This window comes from Choristoneura fumiferana, chromosome Z (assembly GCF_025370935.1).
Source record: "Choristoneura fumiferana chromosome Z, NRCan_CFum_1, whole genome shotgun sequence".
Taxonomy (NCBI): Eukaryota; Metazoa; Arthropoda; class Insecta; order Lepidoptera; family Tortricidae; genus Choristoneura; species Choristoneura fumiferana.
Window position 1 is genome coordinate 38,056,969 of NC_133472.1, and position 19,464 is coordinate 38,076,432.

Consider the following 19,464-nt stretch of genomic DNA (forward strand, 5'->3'; position numbering starts at 1 on the left):
ATCATATTACATTACAGAACACGATTCTTTAGGCTGACAATTATATTGAGATGATCGAATTTATTAGAAGTATGTCGCGTGAGCTCGGAATCGAATATCACAATCTCGATTTTTTCACAGACAGTGACCCCGGGGGTTGCACACTGCAGTTGCGAAAAAACTCAAATACATTGCAATAATCACTCTGTATAAAAAATTACATCATTTTTATGTCATCCGCACCAAAAGTTCACTAACTGATTTTATTATAGCATTAGACGCTTGTGTTCTGCTTGTTTAGTCATCTTAGCTTTAGTTATATTTGTTATTCGCACTTGGCCGTTAACCAGATTAGTAGTCGAAAGATTTATTGAAAAAAGAAAAAACTAGAGACCTAACTGCCAGTAAATTCAATTGATTTCTTTTTATTAGATGGTCTGGTTAAGAATAGATTTGTATGTTATTGAAATGACGTAAAACAGTGCTGGTTTTGTATGTAGTGCGAATATACCTAACAAAAGCTACGATAGAACAAATTTTCGTTGTTACTTTTTTACTTCTATTTGGTACCTTATCGAAATGAAAGTCATGTGAAACTATATTTGAATATGGTGGCTGTATTGTCTAACACTGGCGCTCGCGATTCATGCTATACCGTTCGACAGAAAGAAGTGGTCAAAATGACCGTGATGCCAAGTGCATTAGACAATATAATACCTATTGGTCTTTCTCTTCGCGGGCACATAGATGGCTTTGATTTCGATAAGCATTTTTTGTGGTCTATGTATAGACTGTAGCTGTCTCCGCTTGTTTTCATCCATGTCGTGTTTCCATCCGGCCGTGCGCGCTTAAGTCATGCCTCATAGTGATTGTGGTACGTGAGATGCGAATGCGCCAGCATGCCGTTCCCAGGGGCACCGTGGCACATTATTCAATTTTATTTTGCAGAAAACCCTGGCTCCAAGCCTCCCACCCCGGTTACCGGATCGCCCCCCACCCATTCTCCGTTACCCAATAATTTCCACGAGGAAGTTGATAGACGTTTCGGACGCGCCCGCGCCGCCGCCTCGCGCGCAGCCGAGCGTCCAGCATTCGCATTTCGTCACTAACATCACCAAAAACAGCGACCACATGAGCGATTTCCACACGAGCACCATTCAGTTTATGGAGGGGAAAGATAAAGCCAAGCTCAAACTGACCATGTCGACGAGCCAGCGGAAACTGTCTGACGCGCCCGCGCCGCTCCAGCCCAACGGCTCCGCCAAACACCAGCCGCTCTCCTCGCCCAGTAGGCCCTCGGAACCCAATAGCTTACCCCGGCCCCTAGCCCGAACCGTCCACATACCGAATAGAGGACAAATTCAAGAGGTAATTGTGATATGCGCATTTGTAATTATATCGGTTTTGTATCTTACTGTAAGACAGAAAGTGATCGAATACCTACACTGAACAGCAAGAGTGAAATTTGTTTGCACTAACACGGTTTTAACTTGAAACAGTATAGATACAGATAATTTATTTATTTAAACATTAGCTAGAAACTTATTGTTAATTAATCTGAATTAATACATATATTCCTAACATATGCAAGATGGCTCTTTTTTACCAACTGTTGAGATGCGCGCTGTTTACGGAAGAGCGAGTCGCGGTTATGTCGAGAGCAAACAGTTCTCCGTCCCTTTTCTGGCTACAGCCTTACATGATATGACCCATATAACCTGTATAACGCGGCGTGGTTGGCCGACACAAAATAGCATTTCAGGGTATTCATTCATGCTGCAATGTTCTAATCTGGGACAGCAAAAAGTGCCCAGATGAGAAACATACTGCAAAGACAAAGGAGATCGTTCTCTTACTTTAAAGAAGGTAAATATCTGATCATTTGTAAACAAAATAATTTTTAATCTAAAGCGGTAATAGACAATCGTTGATGATAATTATGTATGCTGCAAAGTGTAGACGAACATGTAACAATGTTTTAAGGTTGCGTTGTGATATTGGTGATCGCGGCCCAATAAATACGAAGGCAAAATGTTGACCATCGCGCGACCACTTGCCATTGCTAGCCAGCAGTTGGTGTTTGCATGCGCGCCTCGCACCACGCTCAAGGAGCGCCATTTTGGAACTAGTTATAGTATACATGGTGGAAAAAATTATGGGCTCAGGAAGGAAACTGGCTTAAATCCTTTATTTAGCTCATTTTACTTATAGAAAAAATTCTTTAATTTTTAAAAAGAAACAAAACTGCATGCAAAGATTTTCTAAAATTCGCTTGTCCCAGGAATCGAACTAGTTTAAAAATCAAAATATATAAAACTGGCTGTTTTAAGATAGGATATTTACGATAGGATTGTTGTTCAGGATAAGATTTGTCTAATGATTTTTAATTTTAGAAATTAGCTAAGTATGTATTAGAAAACAGTACTGTTTCTTTTTTTAAATAAGCGAATGTTTCCCTTTATTAAATTGAAGTAAGTAAAGATTTTAAGGCAGTTTTTTTCCGGGGCCCATTTTTTTTTTCACCTTACCAGGCCGCGGTCGCCATGTTCTTAATGCTCCTGAAATGCTCAACTAATGCTAGATTATTGACTGGATAGTGATTATAAAATAAGGATTTGGTCTACTCGTGACGCGCTTTTGTTTCATTTATTGTAACAGTTTTTAAAACAGTGTTCCAATTTTACCGCATTTGGTAAAATACAGCAACGGGGGTATGATTTGAAAATGTACTTCACAAGTAAAACGTATTGTCTTCATTGCTCCTTGTTCAGGATTTGCTCATTATATATATCATAGATGACGTCATTCTTAGTTTGTGTATCTAACGTATGACCATGTAAATAACTTATTTATGTTATGTTATACACTTCTATTGTCATGCTTCCTTAGAGCACGCACTTGCATGTCACTAATTAATGGACTAGTAGTTAATTCATTATTATTTTAGTTGTTGTTTGTAGAAGTAGTACAGAACACTTACGATATGAACAGTATGCCGACATATCAAGGAATGGATTACTAAAGCGTGAGACATGTAAGCGCGACGGGCAGGCGTATGTTAAACAGGAATTTTCTTTTGCAGTCGTGTGGATCAACAGATCTCATAAAACTGGACGATTCGCCGACGAATCTAGAAGATTTCGATCCTCTCAAGTGCCGTGATAAAAATGAGAAAGTAGAGACGATCAAAGCAACGGATAGTGCTCTCTTACACGAGTATGGTCTGGACTTTAGTCAGTTTGGTTTCGGGCTGCTGGATTATTCACCCGGGCAGAGCGCGCGGCCCGACCCCGCTTCCGCGTCCGCTTCCAGTGTGCCCCGAGGTTGGACTACCTTCAACTAAGTGATCCAGTTACACTTCTCTACTGTCAATATGTATATTTTGTTTTTCGTAGGTACAGCTAACGACATGTTTAACTGAGCGATTGATCATGATAAGCTTCTAGAAGACCTGTGACCACTATCATGCTGAGTTTTGTAAAAGTTTGAACGCTCTTAAAGACAGACCACACAGCTAAAGAAATAAATAAAACGCCCCTCTTTTTGATGATTTTCGAACAATTCAGTATGGAATTGTTTCTCGCTAGTATGTATGTGATATAAAGCACCTATCACTGCTTTGAAAAAAACCACGTATCTCAAATCAATACATCCATAAAATTTACCCTTGAAGTAATGTTCATAACGTTCAATTTTGGTTTGAGCAATTTTTAAAGTAGTGATGTTTTGGCGATTCGAAGGACATTTATGTTTGTCAGATGATGAACTCAGAGCGCGAGGTGTTTAAATTATTTCTCGAGCCTTAGTGGTTTTTCTTTGTTTTTAATACTCGCTGTACTTATACTTAGTAGAGTCGTGTTATGCTAACCCTGTATAAATATTTATTTTACAACTACTACGCCAGTAGTAATGATTAAGATGTTACATACTCAGTTTTAATTGATATTATTGTACATATTGTGACATATCAATGAAATTGTAATATAATTGTGTTGTTATAAATATAATCAGTATAAATAATGTCTGTATATGTGGTTTTACTTAGGTATGTCATATTTATAATTAGTGGAGATAGATCAATTTCATTATTTTGTGCAAGATAGTCAATATTTTTCCTAGATCTTCCGCATTGTTATTTGTGTTAAACTTTATTACCAGTTTGTTTAGTATCGTGATATTTTACTAATTATTGTAAAAGGTTCGACTGAGTGTAAATATTGGATATAAGCATCGAATTAGATTGTGAAAGTATCTTTTTGTAGTAATAAAAAAAACATGAAATTCTATCAATCTGTGATGATCTGATGGATGTTAATTCGCTCGCAGCCACAGTTTTCCAATTTTAAATAATATTATAATAGCTAGCGTAATAAATTAATGTTCAAAGAATACGTTACACAAGACCTGAACATAATACTAAGCTTCAAATTATCTTGTTTCGTTTTTATAATTTATACAAATTAGTGCGAAGGGCACACATTTTACCAGATTTGTTTTATGCTTTGAAGTCGAAGTTTTATTTCCTGTCATTAATAAATTAATATGTTGTCAAAAAGTACAATTAGACTTTTATAATAAGATAATGTAATTAATAACGTAGTGACGGCTGGATCTAATACTATTGTTATGTAAGTATTATTTTCTTCATAAGGTGCTTTAACAATACCGATTTATTAAAGCTTAGGTACGCCTAATTTGTCCTTATAAAAAAGTATTCCAACTTGGGCCTAAACCGACGATTTTAAAGTAGGTAATGATCAAATTGTATTCAATAAGCGAACGTTTCTTGTGCAATATATATATTTTTGTTTACTTACTTACCTTCGTATTTTGTTTCAAATTTTATAAACTTACTTTCGAAGCCAAAATTATTCATTTTACGACATTTAATAGATATACCTCAATAGAATGTACATATATATTAATTTGGACATTATCGGATCGTCTGAATTTAGTTATAGCAAATTATACTTGATCGACAGAAGTTTTTAATCAATCCCTGACATCGATATTATTTTGTGTGGCAACAAAAACAAATGATTAACAACTTATGTCACAAACAGTAGCACAAATATTAATGTTTTGATGAAATAACAAATAATCAGTTCCGCTGCCTGCAACCAGGGCTGAACCTAAGGTCTAAACTAAACCTTTGATTTTAAACCTTTTTCGAAATTACGATTGCATTCAATATCGTTTTAAAACGTGGGAAGCAGATTAAGGCACATTTTTTTTTTGTTAAAAGTAATTAAAATCCTTAACTTTTTTATGTCTACTAGAAATATGAAAACAGCATTCTGTGTAAGACTCAGTTATGTACCTATGACCAAGAGGTTTGCTCCGTATTGTCTGAAAAATTACTATGTGCGTTCCTGGTTTCGCCCCACTATAAAGCTCCGGCCTTACCACTCTCTATTGTATAACGCACTCGGAATCACGTTCTGTCACATGGTATGGTATGAGAGCAGAAAGGGATGGTGAATGCGATTGCAAGCTCCCAGGTACTAGGCAATTGGTTTAAAAAAAAATTAGTTCATCAAAAATTGCATTGCATTTCAGTGGCGTGGCGTCAGATTTTGACCGCGCCCTTCCTAGATGGCGCTAAAGTAATAATTGCACTCGGGCGCTACATGGGCTAAAGACGCCGCTGGTGCTAAAGCCGAACAAAGATCGCTAACATCTTTCAGGAATCCTGTACCTATGTCCCTTTTGTCCTATTTTGTAAACATTGGGCAAGCCCATGTGAAAAGGCGTTATATTAACGCTTGTTTCTCGCCACTGCCGCGTGTAGGTCTATGTTCACAATTGTCAAAAAATAAATATGTACTCTTTAGTTCAATTTATCGACGCATATTAAAGTAATCTAAATTTGTACCAAATTGGTATCGTGTGATCGTGTGTTACGTAAACACAGAAATCTCAAAGTAGAGCACTAATTTTCTAAGACTTAGGCTAGTTTAATATGCATCGACACAATGAACACTAAGCTGCATTGTATTTTTTGCTGAAACGCTCAAAAATGTTACTCTTTTCTATCTTACGGTCAGCCTTTAGCTGTGAGCTTGATTAAGATTAGATTAGGAATTCATAATTTTATGACAGAGCGTCAATTAAGAATATATTTATTTCCTTTATTTGTATTCGAAAGCAATAGGGAATGTTACTGAATTTTTCTCCCGTCAGAGTGCAGCACTATCACAAAACCGTAAACAGGTTTTTGAGTATCTAAATGCCATAATGTCTTATTAATTCAATTAATTTTATGTAAATATAGGTCTATCGTTACTATCGATGTAAAATATCATGTTATTTTGTTACTACATGATCTGTCATGGCGACAAAATATAATGAAAACTGACGTTGTCATGGAGGTTTGCGCTAGTGCCGCCCCCTGCGCAGAGCTTTGCCAAATATGCCCTATTAGGTCGTCCGCTTTAAAATCAATAGCAATAAGGATATCATATCAAGTATTTAAATGGCAACGGATGTGTCAAATTAATCATGACTGGTAATTCTGGTAAAGTTATTATCTGGAATGTAAAGAGAATATAATAAGTGAACACAACTCTTGTTATTAAGGTCTTAAGTGTTACGGCGGCACTACACTTCATCATTCGTATTTGCGTACGAGTTCGGCAGCATGACGCATTGATCGAAGCGTGAAGGGGAGTGCAGTTAAAGCTGCTGATAAGCTAGCTGCTAGAGTATTCACTTGTAACAGAACATTGATCATTTGCTGTTTTTAAATATGTCGAACTGAAGTGAACAGAGGAATACATGGTGCCAAACACTGCTACGAACATTTTATACAACCATTCTAGGGAACGCTCTAGTATATGCTCGTCAACAATTTTATTAAGGTCGCTGCTCATTAGAGCCACCCGGCACCCGACCAGCACCGCCTCGACTTTCGGCGTCCACTCATTGTCGACAGGTGGTCCACGGGTGGACGCCGCGTTGTCAACGAGTGGAACTCGCGTGGCCACGAATTTCCTTGTAGTCACTATGGCGGCGAGCAGCGGGCTGTCACCGATTGCTCCACTTGCCGTCCGCGCGTGGCAACCTCGCAAGTGAGGCGATCCGGTGACGCTACGGAGTTGATGTAGTAAGCGCATGCCTATACAAATCCATATGAAGAATAATAACCGCTCGAAGCGAGGCGGTGCTGGTCGGGTGCCGGGTGGCTGTAATGAGCTGTGACCTTTATTCGCGTCAAATTTACCGTCGTTTCGCTTGAATGCTCGTTAGTACGCTCCTGTTTAGTTTGTGAGCGTTTTTTACCTCTAATGCAACATTCGCTAGAATGCTCATTACTAGTGAATGCTCAAGTTTATCAGCACTTTTAGGATGTGTCAATCAGCGTCGGCCTTAGCCTTTCATCAGGGTAGAGTGAGGATGTCTTTTGTCCCACGGTTTGTACAGTCAAGTGTAAAAATATGTATTTAGTCAAAGTTTCAAAAATATGTACTATAGACTCTTATTCCGAGGCAATAAGGCCGTAGTAACATTTTTGAGTGGTTCGAATAGATACTTATTTTGCACTTGACTGTACCTGCAACGCCTCTCGAGAACCAGCATCAAAGTTGCTATTCACGCCCCTTGCCACAAGAATTGTGTAGTTGGCTCGGTAAAAATAATGTTATTCTATTGTCCATGAGTTAGATTATCAGAAAATAATGGACAATTTGGGACACATATTTTTTCTTTTGTCAATCAAAAAGATGAAGAGTGTCAACGTTAGGAAGTAGAGGCCCGTGACGTTACGCGGAACTTTAACTGGCTATATCTTCATAATGTTTTGTGTAACCGACGAAAAAAAATAGATATAAGAGCATAAAACGAGCCATTTTACCCGAGACGTTCATATCGCCACCCGAACCGTTCATATCGCCACCCGAGCCGATACGGCGAGGATGGATAGACACGTCGAGGGGAAAATGGGTTAAATGCTCGAGTTTTATAATCTGCTTTTCACTTCGATATAAATACGAACTTTACGAGCGTGACAAGTGAAAAAATGTGTCCAATATTTTGTGATAATCTAACTGATGGAATAATTCGATTTTTTGGGACACTATACTCCGTTTACTTTAAGGTTTGAACTAACGGTCGAATTGTAACACACGTTTCTCGCTATTTCGAACACAAATGGACTAAAAATACCTACATGTACATACATTTGCTAGCGGTATTTATTATGTTTTATTATAGAGATTAACACAATTTGAAATACTTTCGTTGTTTCATTTAAAAACGTGTGCAATGTTAAAATAAATGGAGTATAGCCTAATTTGGCGTCTCGCAAGTTGGGGCCCGGAGCGGCCATTACTCGCCCTACCCCCGAGTCGCCTCTGGCCCTACGAAGTGCAAAATTCGAACTTCGTCTCTTGCCGTCCTGCTGACGCTAATTTTATTTAACACGAGAGTGAGAGGTATGGCACGATACGAACGTCGATTCGAATTTCGTAGTTAGCCCCCCTGGTGTTCTGAGGAACGAAATGCAAAGGCAAAAATAGATGGCGCCACAAATGCTTAGCCCAGACAGACAAGATAAAAAGCGGGACTACGGAGTCCGTGGTTGCAAGTGATCGAGCAACGTACATAATCCAATTTGTAATTTTTATCTTGTTCGTGAAAGCTGGGCTTTGAATAAAATATTTTGCTACTATTTAATTGTGAAATACTTCGATGTTTTTAATTAGTAAATTAACTGTCATACTTGGACATTTTTACAAAACCAACAATATGAGTATGATAAAAGAAGACAACGTATAGAGGACAAAATGAATGAAAGAAGAACTAAAATTTAACTTACCATGAATGTTGTAACCAGACTATGAGTCCTACAATACGTCACTACTTTGAAAAAATCTCGTATGTCAAATCAATACGTCAACAAAATCGACCCTTCAAATAAGGCGCATAAAGTTCACTTAGAAAAATTAAAAAAATTAAGTTACGAGCTTTTTTTACAGTAGTGACGATTTCTGCTATTTATTGTGTTTTAAATGTAGAAATCATAATTTTATTCCTCTGTTTTCTTCTTTTATTTATTTTAAGGTCGACTCGCTATTGCCCAATAGATGTCACCGTGCTGCCACCTCTATTGCTAATAACCTAATATTACAGGTGACAAAAATTGAGACAGTGACGAGTTGACACGTTAGGTGCCTTAGAGCTTGTTCGAGATGGCCAGTTAGTTTCTGATGCTTTAAAAAAAAAGAAGTTAGTCATTATCAAAATTATAAATTTATATTGTCCAACTATTCTATTATATATTCTTAAACTTGTTGTGGTTGCTGCCTTATGAAATTGAATTGCAATGGTTCCTTTCGCAAACAGCTACCAGTAAATGCTCAGCGATTCAAAACGCTAGTCTATGTATCCGTAAAATTAAAAATATTTTGTGATCTACATAATATATTATTTTACTACAAACTTGTTGAAATCAATAATTTGTTTTATTTTCCTTCGAACTAAAGACCTATCTATTGTCTAACCCGCGAATACCTCACAATAGGCATTATAGGTATAGTCTAGTTCATAAACTTGTGAGCAAAAATTTGATCAAAAATATCTTAACACGCTTCTAAGCCGTTGACAATTAGTCGTATTCAGATATTTTTAATCAAATTTTTGCTCAGAAACTCGACTGTATTCATTACAAGCGGCCAAAGTAGCGGGAGAGCATTTTGTAGGTATGCACCGTTCGGATCGTTACCACCATCTTATTTTAGCTGGTAATCTTTAGATACACTACTTATTCAGTAGTGCCGTGCTAAAGCTATAAAGCCGAGTTTAGACTAGCAAGAAAAACCGTGCAAGTTGCATTACATTGTGAGGCCGTGAAGCCAACAAGTTTGTAATGGTCAATCGAGCGCCGCTATGTAATGCAACTTGCACGATTTTTCTTGCAAATCTAAACTCTGCTTTAGGTTCTGGCGTGGAGTCAGGGTTTCCCCACACCTAACGACGCAGAATCGGCTTAAGCCGATCAAAAATGCTTTATGTACCTGTAATAAGAGCGAAAAAGACGAGCGACACGGCCACGCAATGGACAAAGAAAATTCACGTTGCACCACCGTTCGCGCGTAGGTACCTAGTTAGTCGTGGCTGAACCATGACAGTTTGTTAAGCTCGAACATAATATCTAATCACGAACGGTTAGCAGATAATAAACAGATAGGACCCTATCATAAGCTTCACCGACCAAATCAATTTGTTGCTCAAACAATATCATGGGCGATACAATTCTCCATTTTATTACGAATCAAGAGATCCCTATAAAACTGTAACAAAATATCTTAAATTGATTTTAACTAAATTTGATGATTATAATATGTAATATGTAATATATATAACTCATATAACATGGGACACACTTGACACCAACATCCAAGACCCAAGAACAAACATTCGTTTTTTTCATACAAATATCTGCCCCGGCCGGGAATCGAACCCGGGACCTCAAGCTTCGTAGTCAGGCTCTCTAACCACTTGGCCATCCGGTCGTCGAACTTACTACTCACTTGTTACTTAGGTACCTACTTTGTTTCTTCCAGAGATATTTAATACCGAGGCAACAAATTAAAAATATACCTATGACTAAAATAGATTCAGCACGAGTTTATCAATAATAGGCTTTAGAGTCGTTTCACTCTAATTTCGCTTCTTAGGCGCTACTAGGGTAACCATATCTCAGGATTTGTCCTGAAATCTCAGGATTTTTGGATTTTTTAACAAAATTGAGGTTTTTTTACGTATTTTTATAAAAAATAACAAAATCATGAAGAACATGACCATGACCCCCCGGGTTTCCAATAATATCAATACTTCAAATAATAATTGTATTCTTTAATTGTAAATTACGTTTCAGAAAAAATCTGAAATTGTGACTAATTCTTAGGATTTTTTGACGGAAATCACGCTTTTTTGTGGTTTTTTGTATTTTTCATCTGGTAACCCTATGCGCGTCTGAAGGAATGCTTTTAAATACATATTAGAGTACTACAGTACCTAAATCAGATTTTTGACGTAATTTAAAGCTTTGAATATACTGCCTCAATTTTGTAGGTACCTACGGAATATTATTTTTTATCCCAATTATTCCGTAAAATTAGATAGTTCCCGTGGGCTAGCCCTAAACGAATTATGCGCTGACGGAGTCGCTGGCAACATCTAGTAGGTAAGTAATAATCAATAAAATAGCAGCGAGAAAAACTTGGAAAAACCCCTTAATTTCACAAAAACGCGAAGTACTTGCAAACAAATTTGAAACAACTGCAGAGTTCTGGGACTATCACCCTGTTAGAGCCTGTTACCACTTGCCGGGTGTCGGATCCGTTTCGTGTCGGATGTCGGTCATTTCTATAGAAAATCGTGTCGGGCAAGTATGAATAAGCTTCATATAAAATGTTCTGCCACTAGAAAATCCGGGCCCGAGATCCGACATATAGCTTACCCCACTTCTTTACATTTAATTGATGGAAGCCACTGCAATGACTAATCGTATTTGAAATTGGGAATCTTTTTCTGGTTTTAATCTCGTCGGCACCTCGCCTAAGCCAAAGGCCTGAAACTGGCGCTGACAAGTGATTAATAGTAGGCTTTATTAAATATCGTTAAAAATAAACTTTAGTGGAACGGTTTCGTGGTAAATAACAGCCAAGTTGTCGTCATATTTTATTCACTACTCAAAACTAGAGATCAAACGCGTTGCGGCCAGGGACCATTAGGCTGGAAACAGTGCTCGACCGTCGGTCAGCGTAGCTATATCTATGCAAGTCTATGAATGTGCACAGCTACGCTGACGGTACGCACGTCATTTGGTGCGCGCGTACGGTCGGTCGAGCCGTCGGTCCGGCTCGTCGGTCGCGCGGCATCGGTCGACCGACGAGCTATAAGATTGTATGGATGCGTTCAGTGCTTCGCTGACGAAGCGACCGACCTGTGAACTGTACACACGCGTCGCAGTTCGCCGTCAGCGTAGCACTGAATGAATTTTCGCAACCGACGGTCAGCGCTGACGGTCAGGACGTACGGTCGGGACGTACCGTCGGTCGAGCGCTGTTTCCAGCCTTAATAAAAAAAAAAAACTGAAAATACCGCACAACTTTTTTCATGAACTGGCATTATTCTAAGCACTTGTTCAACGGTGGTGTGCTGTTAAGACCCCTCATTTGCACAAGAGGCTCCTCTGAACCTTGCGGGAGGATCCCCTGAAAAACAAGGGCTTCGGCAAAGACATCCTTTCCTGACCCCAGACATTCTGACTGTTTTTGACCGTACTTACACACATTTCACACCTACTGTTCTTGCGATCCATACATATTAGTACATTGTGTCTTAAGGGCGGTAAATAAGGAATTACGAACGAGAGTCTATTACAGTAGAAGCCCGAAGTAGAAGACTGAGGGCTTTAATGAGTCGATGTTCGTAATTCTAGTAAAATTGTATAAGTATTTGTAAAAGAAAAACTAATATTTTTTTCATAAATTCCCGATACCGCTGACTGCGCTCTTGGCTTTCAAGTTAGGTTAGGTTAGGTCGAAATTTAAAAATGTTTTTTAGGGTTCCGTATCTCAAAAGAAAAAAATGGAACCCTTATAGGATCACTTTGCTGTCCGTCCGTCCGTCTGTCTGTCAAGACCCTTTATCTCGAAAACGCGCGGAGTATCGCGGTATCGATTTGAAATTAAAACCCTTAACTCAGGTCAATACCTAGTCCCGAAAGCTGTGAAAAAAAAAACTTCTAAGTCAAGGCAATCAAAAGGTACAGTCATTAAAAATGTGTTTCCTTACAAATCGCCTTAACAGAAAAAGTTATAGGGTACTTCCGGCTGTCCTAGAAACTTGGAATTTTGCATGAAGGTAGCTCTTATAGCACAATAAATAAGAAAAATCTGAATATCTATTTATTTCTTATAAGTACCCAAATGCCAAGTTTCATAAAGAACCATCGATTTATCTTCGCCAATGATGATCTTCCATATAAACTTTCATCCCCTATTTCACCCCCTCACAGGAGGAATTTTAAAAAACCCGCGAACAAAATATATCTATTTATCTCTTATCACGTGCCCACATGCCAAGTTTCCTAAAGAACCATCGATTTATCTTCGACAATGACGACCTTTCATATAAACTTACATCCCTTAAGCTGTTTCATTTCCTCACAGGTTTAATTTTCAAAAACCTCAAATAAATATGGGCTTATTTCTTATTAAGTGCCGCAATGTCAGGTTTCATGGTTTTATTTTCGACAGCGACGAACTTCCACCATATAAACTTTCATCCCCTATTTCAATCCTTTAAAGCCTCTTTTTCGCGATAAAAGATAACCTATGTTCTTTCCCAATGTCTATTCTATCTCTGTACCAAATTTCATCAAAATCGGTTCAGAGTTACTTTCGCATTTATAATAGTATGGATAATACAAAAGAAAACTCGTCATCATATTAGGAATAATTATAATTTAACTCTTATACTAAAATACTTAATTGCTAAGTACATTTTGAGATTTATATACACAATACTATCTAATAGCAAACTTAATTTGTATTTACGGCTATCGTAAACGTCTTACATTTAGAATTTGAACTCCGCTACTTGAAATTGGGAACTCGTCGGTTGTAGATGCTGTTAAAGGAGTAGGAGGGGGGGCTGTTGTAGTTTTTGTCTTCCGCCTGATATTTGGCCAGGAGAGAGGGCCAATCCTTGTCGCTCTCTTGAATATTAGGGTTGGCTTCCATCCGCTGACGGATCCTGGCAGCCTTTGCCACCACCTCGGAGTTCAACATGTTCTCTAGATACCTCAGCTTGTGCGGCAAAACTATTTTGCATTCCTGAAAATATACAAACGTTAGTAAATATATGCCACAAATTCTGACTATGCCCGTCTCGCGGCAGCACTGCCAGTCCCAAGCCCGGATAAACGAGGAGGGTTCATCGAAGTTCTAACCACTGATTGACTATGGTAAAAAAGAGAATTGGTTGAATAGCCCACAAAGAATAAAACCAGATTGCCTATCTCACGACGACCTCTGCCATGGATTAAAAGGATAAACAATTGAGAATATGATATCGAACTTGGAATGTACACACAATGCTGCAAACAGAAAGCCCAGGGGGAGACCCAGGGAAAGACCCAGGAAGCGGTAGAAATAATGGTAGAGTAAGATCTCAGGCGTATAGGCAAGACAACATGGCCTGGTGAAGAACAGAGACCAGGGATAGAACAAAATGGAGAAAAATGGAGGTCAATACCCACAAAGGGCTGTAGGCAGGAGAGAGAAAGAGTAGATTATGCCATAAGGTTAGAAAATGAGGCTACAGGTACTTAGTGATCTTTATGATATATTTGGGCAATAAAAATTTGCTAGGAACTTGGCGTGCGTTATTAAATGTTTAGTTAAAGCGGGAATTGGCCCGGAATAACCCCAGGAACAGGCCACGCGTATAGCTTTTTACTTGACGAGAAAAGTTTGCACCGAGATTCTTATATATATCACTCGCTCTAAATATATCCACTTAGCTCAAGCCAAGGTAATGCATGTATGTATTTAGTTTTCTCTGGGAAGTTGACCGTGAATATTGTTGACACGTCCTTTACTAGGCATCGGACCGTTGCTTATCTGAAGCTCGAAATAGCTTACCTATTCTATTTCGAAAACTCATTGAACCGTACAAACAGGCGTGACGTTTTAGTGACATAATACTATATTATATGCCTGGTTAGCACTAGTCTATGATACAGGAACGAAATATCGATCAAAAGCTCAGAGTGCAACATTGTGCATTTATTAGGCAAGCGTGCTCCATCTTATTCCATCTTCGCTTGCCATCAGCTGTTTGTTTGTGATTGAACATGAAACTACCGTGAGACTCACTCTTATTAAATGATATTGTAACGGATAACTCACGTCTTAAACCGAGTTTAGCTCGACATGTTTCGGGCTATTTCGTAGCCCTTCTTCTCAGCCAGCCCCCGCTCAGAGAGGGAGAGAGCGGTGGCGCGGAGTGTGCCTGTTGCGGCAGTCGCCGATTTGCGTGCTCCTGAGAAGAAGGGCTACGAAATAGCCCGAAACATGTCGAGCTGAACTCGGCTTAAGACGTGAGTTATCCGTTACAATATCATTTAATATGTTTGTTTGTGGCCAAGCGCAAGCCTACTTCAGTATTAAAATTAAATTTTAAACCTTCCTATTTACGACGTATCCTACTAAAGCGAAAGTTCGTCAACGTCCTCTTGGTGCTCTTCATACAAACTAGATAAATGAAGACCACGATGTACTTATCAACTTATTAATCTGCATTGCAATTCACTGCCGTATAAAGATCACGCGAGCGAAGCCGCGGGTAAAAGCTAGCAAGTAGGTATAGATACACATAAAAAAGTGAGCCTTGAAAATTGTAAGTAGGTAAGAATGAAGCCTCATCTAGTAAGACACAAAATTTTAACGGCCTTATCAAAAAAACGTAACAAGCCTAAAAATGACAGATAGATGTCTAAGTTTTTCTAGCAACCCGACAAAGGTTTGGGCCAACAGTGGTGCCTATGTACCTACCTACCTACGGCGTTTATACCTAATGTTTACTCGTTGGATCATACACTTGGCTATAAATCTACAAACTCAACAGATGGTTTAATAAGAAGTTCAATTTGGTAACCGAGGACGTTTTTATTGCCTATATTATGTTTTGAGAATTTGTTTGGGACGACGTCTGAATTTAAAGGATGACGTTCGTACACATTGCGTGTTAAAACATAAACTAAAGTACATTGTGCATTAAGGGGCGTAAGAAGGGGATTACATAATTAAAATATAAATAAAACGTTGGCTGACTGGAAACCTCTTTAGTCAGAAATAACATACCTACCTAACATGTTTGCAAATTTTAAAACGCCCTTTCCCTTGAGAGGAAACTATACGTAAATCCATTATTGCAAGCAGGTGTGATAAGATGAAAATGTATTTTGTGTACCTACCTACTATTAGGTATAAACACAGCATAATATGTGGTGTAGGTACCTAACTTCGTTTTGTAGCAGAAAGCTGTCTTAATGTTAGTAAATACCTAATAATGATGCTACTTTTTATGACGAAGCATGTTGCGGATGATGGTTTATAATACGAGTTTAATTTATTGACGAGGCCTGATGCTGATATTAATATCCTGTATTATAATCGTGTAGGTACCTACCGGTGTGTTGACGAAGCTTGTTCTGGATTATGATTTGTACTAGCCGTTGCTCGCGGCTTCGCCCGCGTGGAACTGGATATCGCACGCTATTCCCTCGAGAATGGTGCATTTTTCCGAGATAAAAACTAGCCTATGTCACTCTCTGACCCATAAACTATCTCTATGCTAAAAATCACGTCGATCCGTCGCTCCGTTTCGACGTGAAAGACGGACAAACACACACTTTCGCATTTTATATTAGTATGGATTTTACATTGACGGTTTAGCTAACCTATCTAGTTAAGAGAAGACACTGCATAAAGTTGGGCAAACAGTTAAAATTAACTAATAAAAGGTAGGTACATAATACGGTATTTGACAACTCCTGATTTTGCCATATCTTAATATTGTTATGAAAATATAGATAAACAGATACCCCCTTATTCATAAACGACAATCAAACCTATTTTAGTTAAAATGCCGCTAAAATTCGTTTGTCCTTATCTGTCACTTCGACATTTGTATTTGTTAGAAAGGGACAAAGCATTTGTTAGTTAACATAGGCTTGTTAAGTTTTATGAATAAGGGGGATAGTGTTTAGCGAAGAGAAAATTTAAATCGGTTGAAAATTGGATTTATAGTGATTTTTTGAAAAATCTATATACCTGTCTCTTTCTCAAACGCTTTTCTCTATGCAGCAAGTATGGCGGTACTGGCGTGTGACGTCACATGCCAGTATGTCTTTCTCTGTCTAATCTTGAATTTCAAACTTTTATAACTTTGTTATTTGTAAAGGTAGCTTAAAATGTTTTTCTATTCGATAACAGGCATTGTGTAGTTTTAATTTATAAAATGCAGTATACAAAATAGCAAATACCGTATTATACAACTGGCAATGTTTAACAAATTACAACCTCATTTTACTTTGAGAAACACTACACCTCTAATTATGTTTTCGTCATTATTACTTTTATTTTATCTTGTCGGATCCCTTGAAGAGGGTTTTATGAACCCTTAGGGTACGCGTACTCCTTTCTTTGGGTAACAGGGTGCCCAACGATGCAAGCTAATTGATTTTTCACTTCTCATGCTCGTAAAGTTCGTGTTTATGTTGGATCTAGGCGACATAAAATTACTTTTTAATGCTCTAGTGCATAAAGTAAAATCTTCGTCTAAGACCAAGGTAATCAGGTGTCAAATTAAATACTGCTATCAATGTACGCCATCCTAGAACATTACAGACATCACCTGTCACGCTGTGAACATCAAGCATTCTTCTTCGAATAAACTTAAAAGTGTAACTAAAATTTAAAAACTAACTATTTTTAAAAATCGCTGAAATAATGTTGTTCAGTTTTTGCGACTATGATCTATGTTTTAATTGTTTGCTCATATACAGGCCACAGCCGGTATATAAAAATAAAAATCAATTAAAATAAATCAATAAAACTAAAAAAATATAATCATATAGCTACTAATGCGTGCAAAATAAAAAGTAAAGTAAGTGAAAAATTGTTTCCACTGTTGCTATTTAATTTCCTCGCAATCGAAGTGAAAAGCAGAGTGTAAAACTCGAGCATTAAACCCAATTTCCCCTCGACGTGTCTAACCACCCTCGCCGTGCTGGCTCGGGTGGCTATATGAACGTCTTGGGTAAAATGGCTCGTTTTATGCTATCGTTGTACAATCTACTACGTATTGATCACTTTTTCTTCTGATTGGGGGGTAAATATTCAGCGTTTTTGCGGCGTTTTTATTCGGCATTACAGTTTTGGCAAGTATTAAAAAAGATGACGCACACGGTTATCTCTAATTATATAAAATTCTCGTGTCACAATGTTTGTGACCAAACTCCTCCGAAACGACTTGACCGACATTAATGAAATTTTTTGTGTATTTTCGGGAGATCTGAGAATGGAACGTAACCTATTTTTCATACTTCTACGCGGACGAAGTCTCGGGCAATAGCTAGTTTTTTTTAATGAAAACTAAACACAATACCGATGCTAAATTATACCCAAATGGGTGGACTTCAAATTTTCACAGTAAAAGTATCTTACTAACCCAAAGCCAAATAAAATTGCCAATTTTTTTAAATGTTTATAAGGGGGCTGCAAACAGTAATAGGTAAGAGAAAACTATTTAGTCACTCCATTAAGAAGAAGACGATTTATCACGTATATCGATATGTATTACCAACTAATACCAATATACATACCTACTGACAAATCAGAAATTTTCTTTGAAGCTATCCTTTTTCAATCAACTTAATATATCGGTCAAAATGCGTAGCTCAGAACAGCCATTCGGATGACTTAAGTATACTACATTTTGATACCTACAGAACCCTAAATTCAATGTAAAAACTCCGACACGCACTTGGTCGGTTATATTTTATTATCTATGTTAATTAGAGTAAAGCTGTTCTCAAGTTGTTAAACGGCTATTAGATTTACACGTAGTTCGAGGCTTTTTCATCCTAAGACAAACGTTAGAAATTATATAATTAATTCACTTACTAAAACTGCAGCACAGCACACAACGACGAGGGTAACGAGGATTTTTTTATTTGCCATTACGTCGGTTGAGCGATCGATGTTGGGTCGAACTATGCTCTAACTATTCCCACTATCGTAAGGAAAGAAACACAACTGTTTACAAAACTAACACTTGTTTAACAAATGGTGCAATAACTAACGCGTGTGCCATAACTCCTGAATATTTATGCTACCTATTCTTAATTCTAGGGTTCCCATAACGCAGATTTTTAAAGGGATTTAAATAATTGGTTCAATCTTGTTCCACACACTTAAATAACTAAACGGTTTCATAATCTACATATTAGTAGTTCTTATTTCGTAAGTACCGCTACACATTTTCGAGCAGCGTAGATCCAAATTTATCTCGATTTTGCTTAGACAAATACTTATATAATATTAATATTTCAATACTTAACTGTAACTGTGTGTTTTATTTGAAACTGGCGGGCCGACCCGGCTTTGCCCGGGTGCAATTTTGAAAAAAAGGAAAAAATAAAGGTCTATATAGCACACTATCCCACTTTTATGGTATACCTTTACTTACCCGAATTTCATGTGCTATAATATTCAACCGCCATAATATTGTTTCTTATAAATTCATTTGCACTACTCATTGCTTGCCTAACATATTAATCAAATGACAGAATCTTTGTTTCCCATAATATGAATTTCTATAATTAATTTCATTTTTCATAATAATCATTGTAATCCATAAGTATCACATGCCATAATGTAATTTGCCATCCATGTTAATGCAAACAAG

At 37.7% G+C, this 19,464-nt stretch overlaps 2 protein-coding genes across 6 annotated transcripts in view; one reads left to right on the top strand and one right to left on the bottom strand.

Annotated features, from left to right (window-relative positions):
- The window catches only part of LOC141436353 (DENN domain-containing protein 1A), a 28,984-nt gene extending 20,075 nt beyond the window's left edge, over nt 1-8,909 (top strand). For 2 of the 5 annotated variants that reach the window (XM_074099297.1, XM_074099304.1), the window contains 2 exons: nt 928-1,347; nt 3,062-8,909. In XM_074099297.1, coding sequence (XP_073955398.1) covers nt 928-1,347; nt 3,062-3,322 — 681 coding nt within the window. In that variant the 3' untranslated portion in view covers nt 3,323-8,909. Of the gene's footprint in view, nt 1-927; nt 1,846-3,061 lie in introns of all 5 variants that reach the window. The other 3 variants (XR_012452300.1, XR_012452303.1, XM_074099316.1) reach the window with 3 other exon arrangements.
- A 4,522-nt stretch (nt 8,910-13,431) lies between these two features.
- On the bottom strand, nt 13,432-18,788 carry LOC141439920 (uncharacterized). Its single transcript, XM_074104383.1, has 2 exons — nt 18,681-18,788; nt 13,432-13,823 (listed from the first exon to the last, which is right to left on the bottom strand). The coding sequence occupies exons 1-2, from the start codon at nt 18,735-18,737 to the stop codon at nt 13,584-13,586; spliced, it is 297 nt and encodes a 98-aa protein (XP_073960484.1). The 5' UTR covers nt 18,738-18,788; the 3' UTR covers nt 13,432-13,583.
- Between the last annotated feature and the right edge of the window lie 676 nt (nt 18,789-19,464).

Coding starts and splice junctions, on each gene's coding strand:
- LOC141439920 (XM_074104383.1), bottom strand. CDS start 18,737: ATGGCAAATAAAAAAATCCTCGTTACCCTCGTCGTTGTGTGCTGTGCT. Junction 13,824..18,680: donor TGTGCTGTGCTGCAGTTTTA/GTAAGTGAATTA, acceptor GTATATTTTCAG/GAATGCAAAATAGTTTTGCC.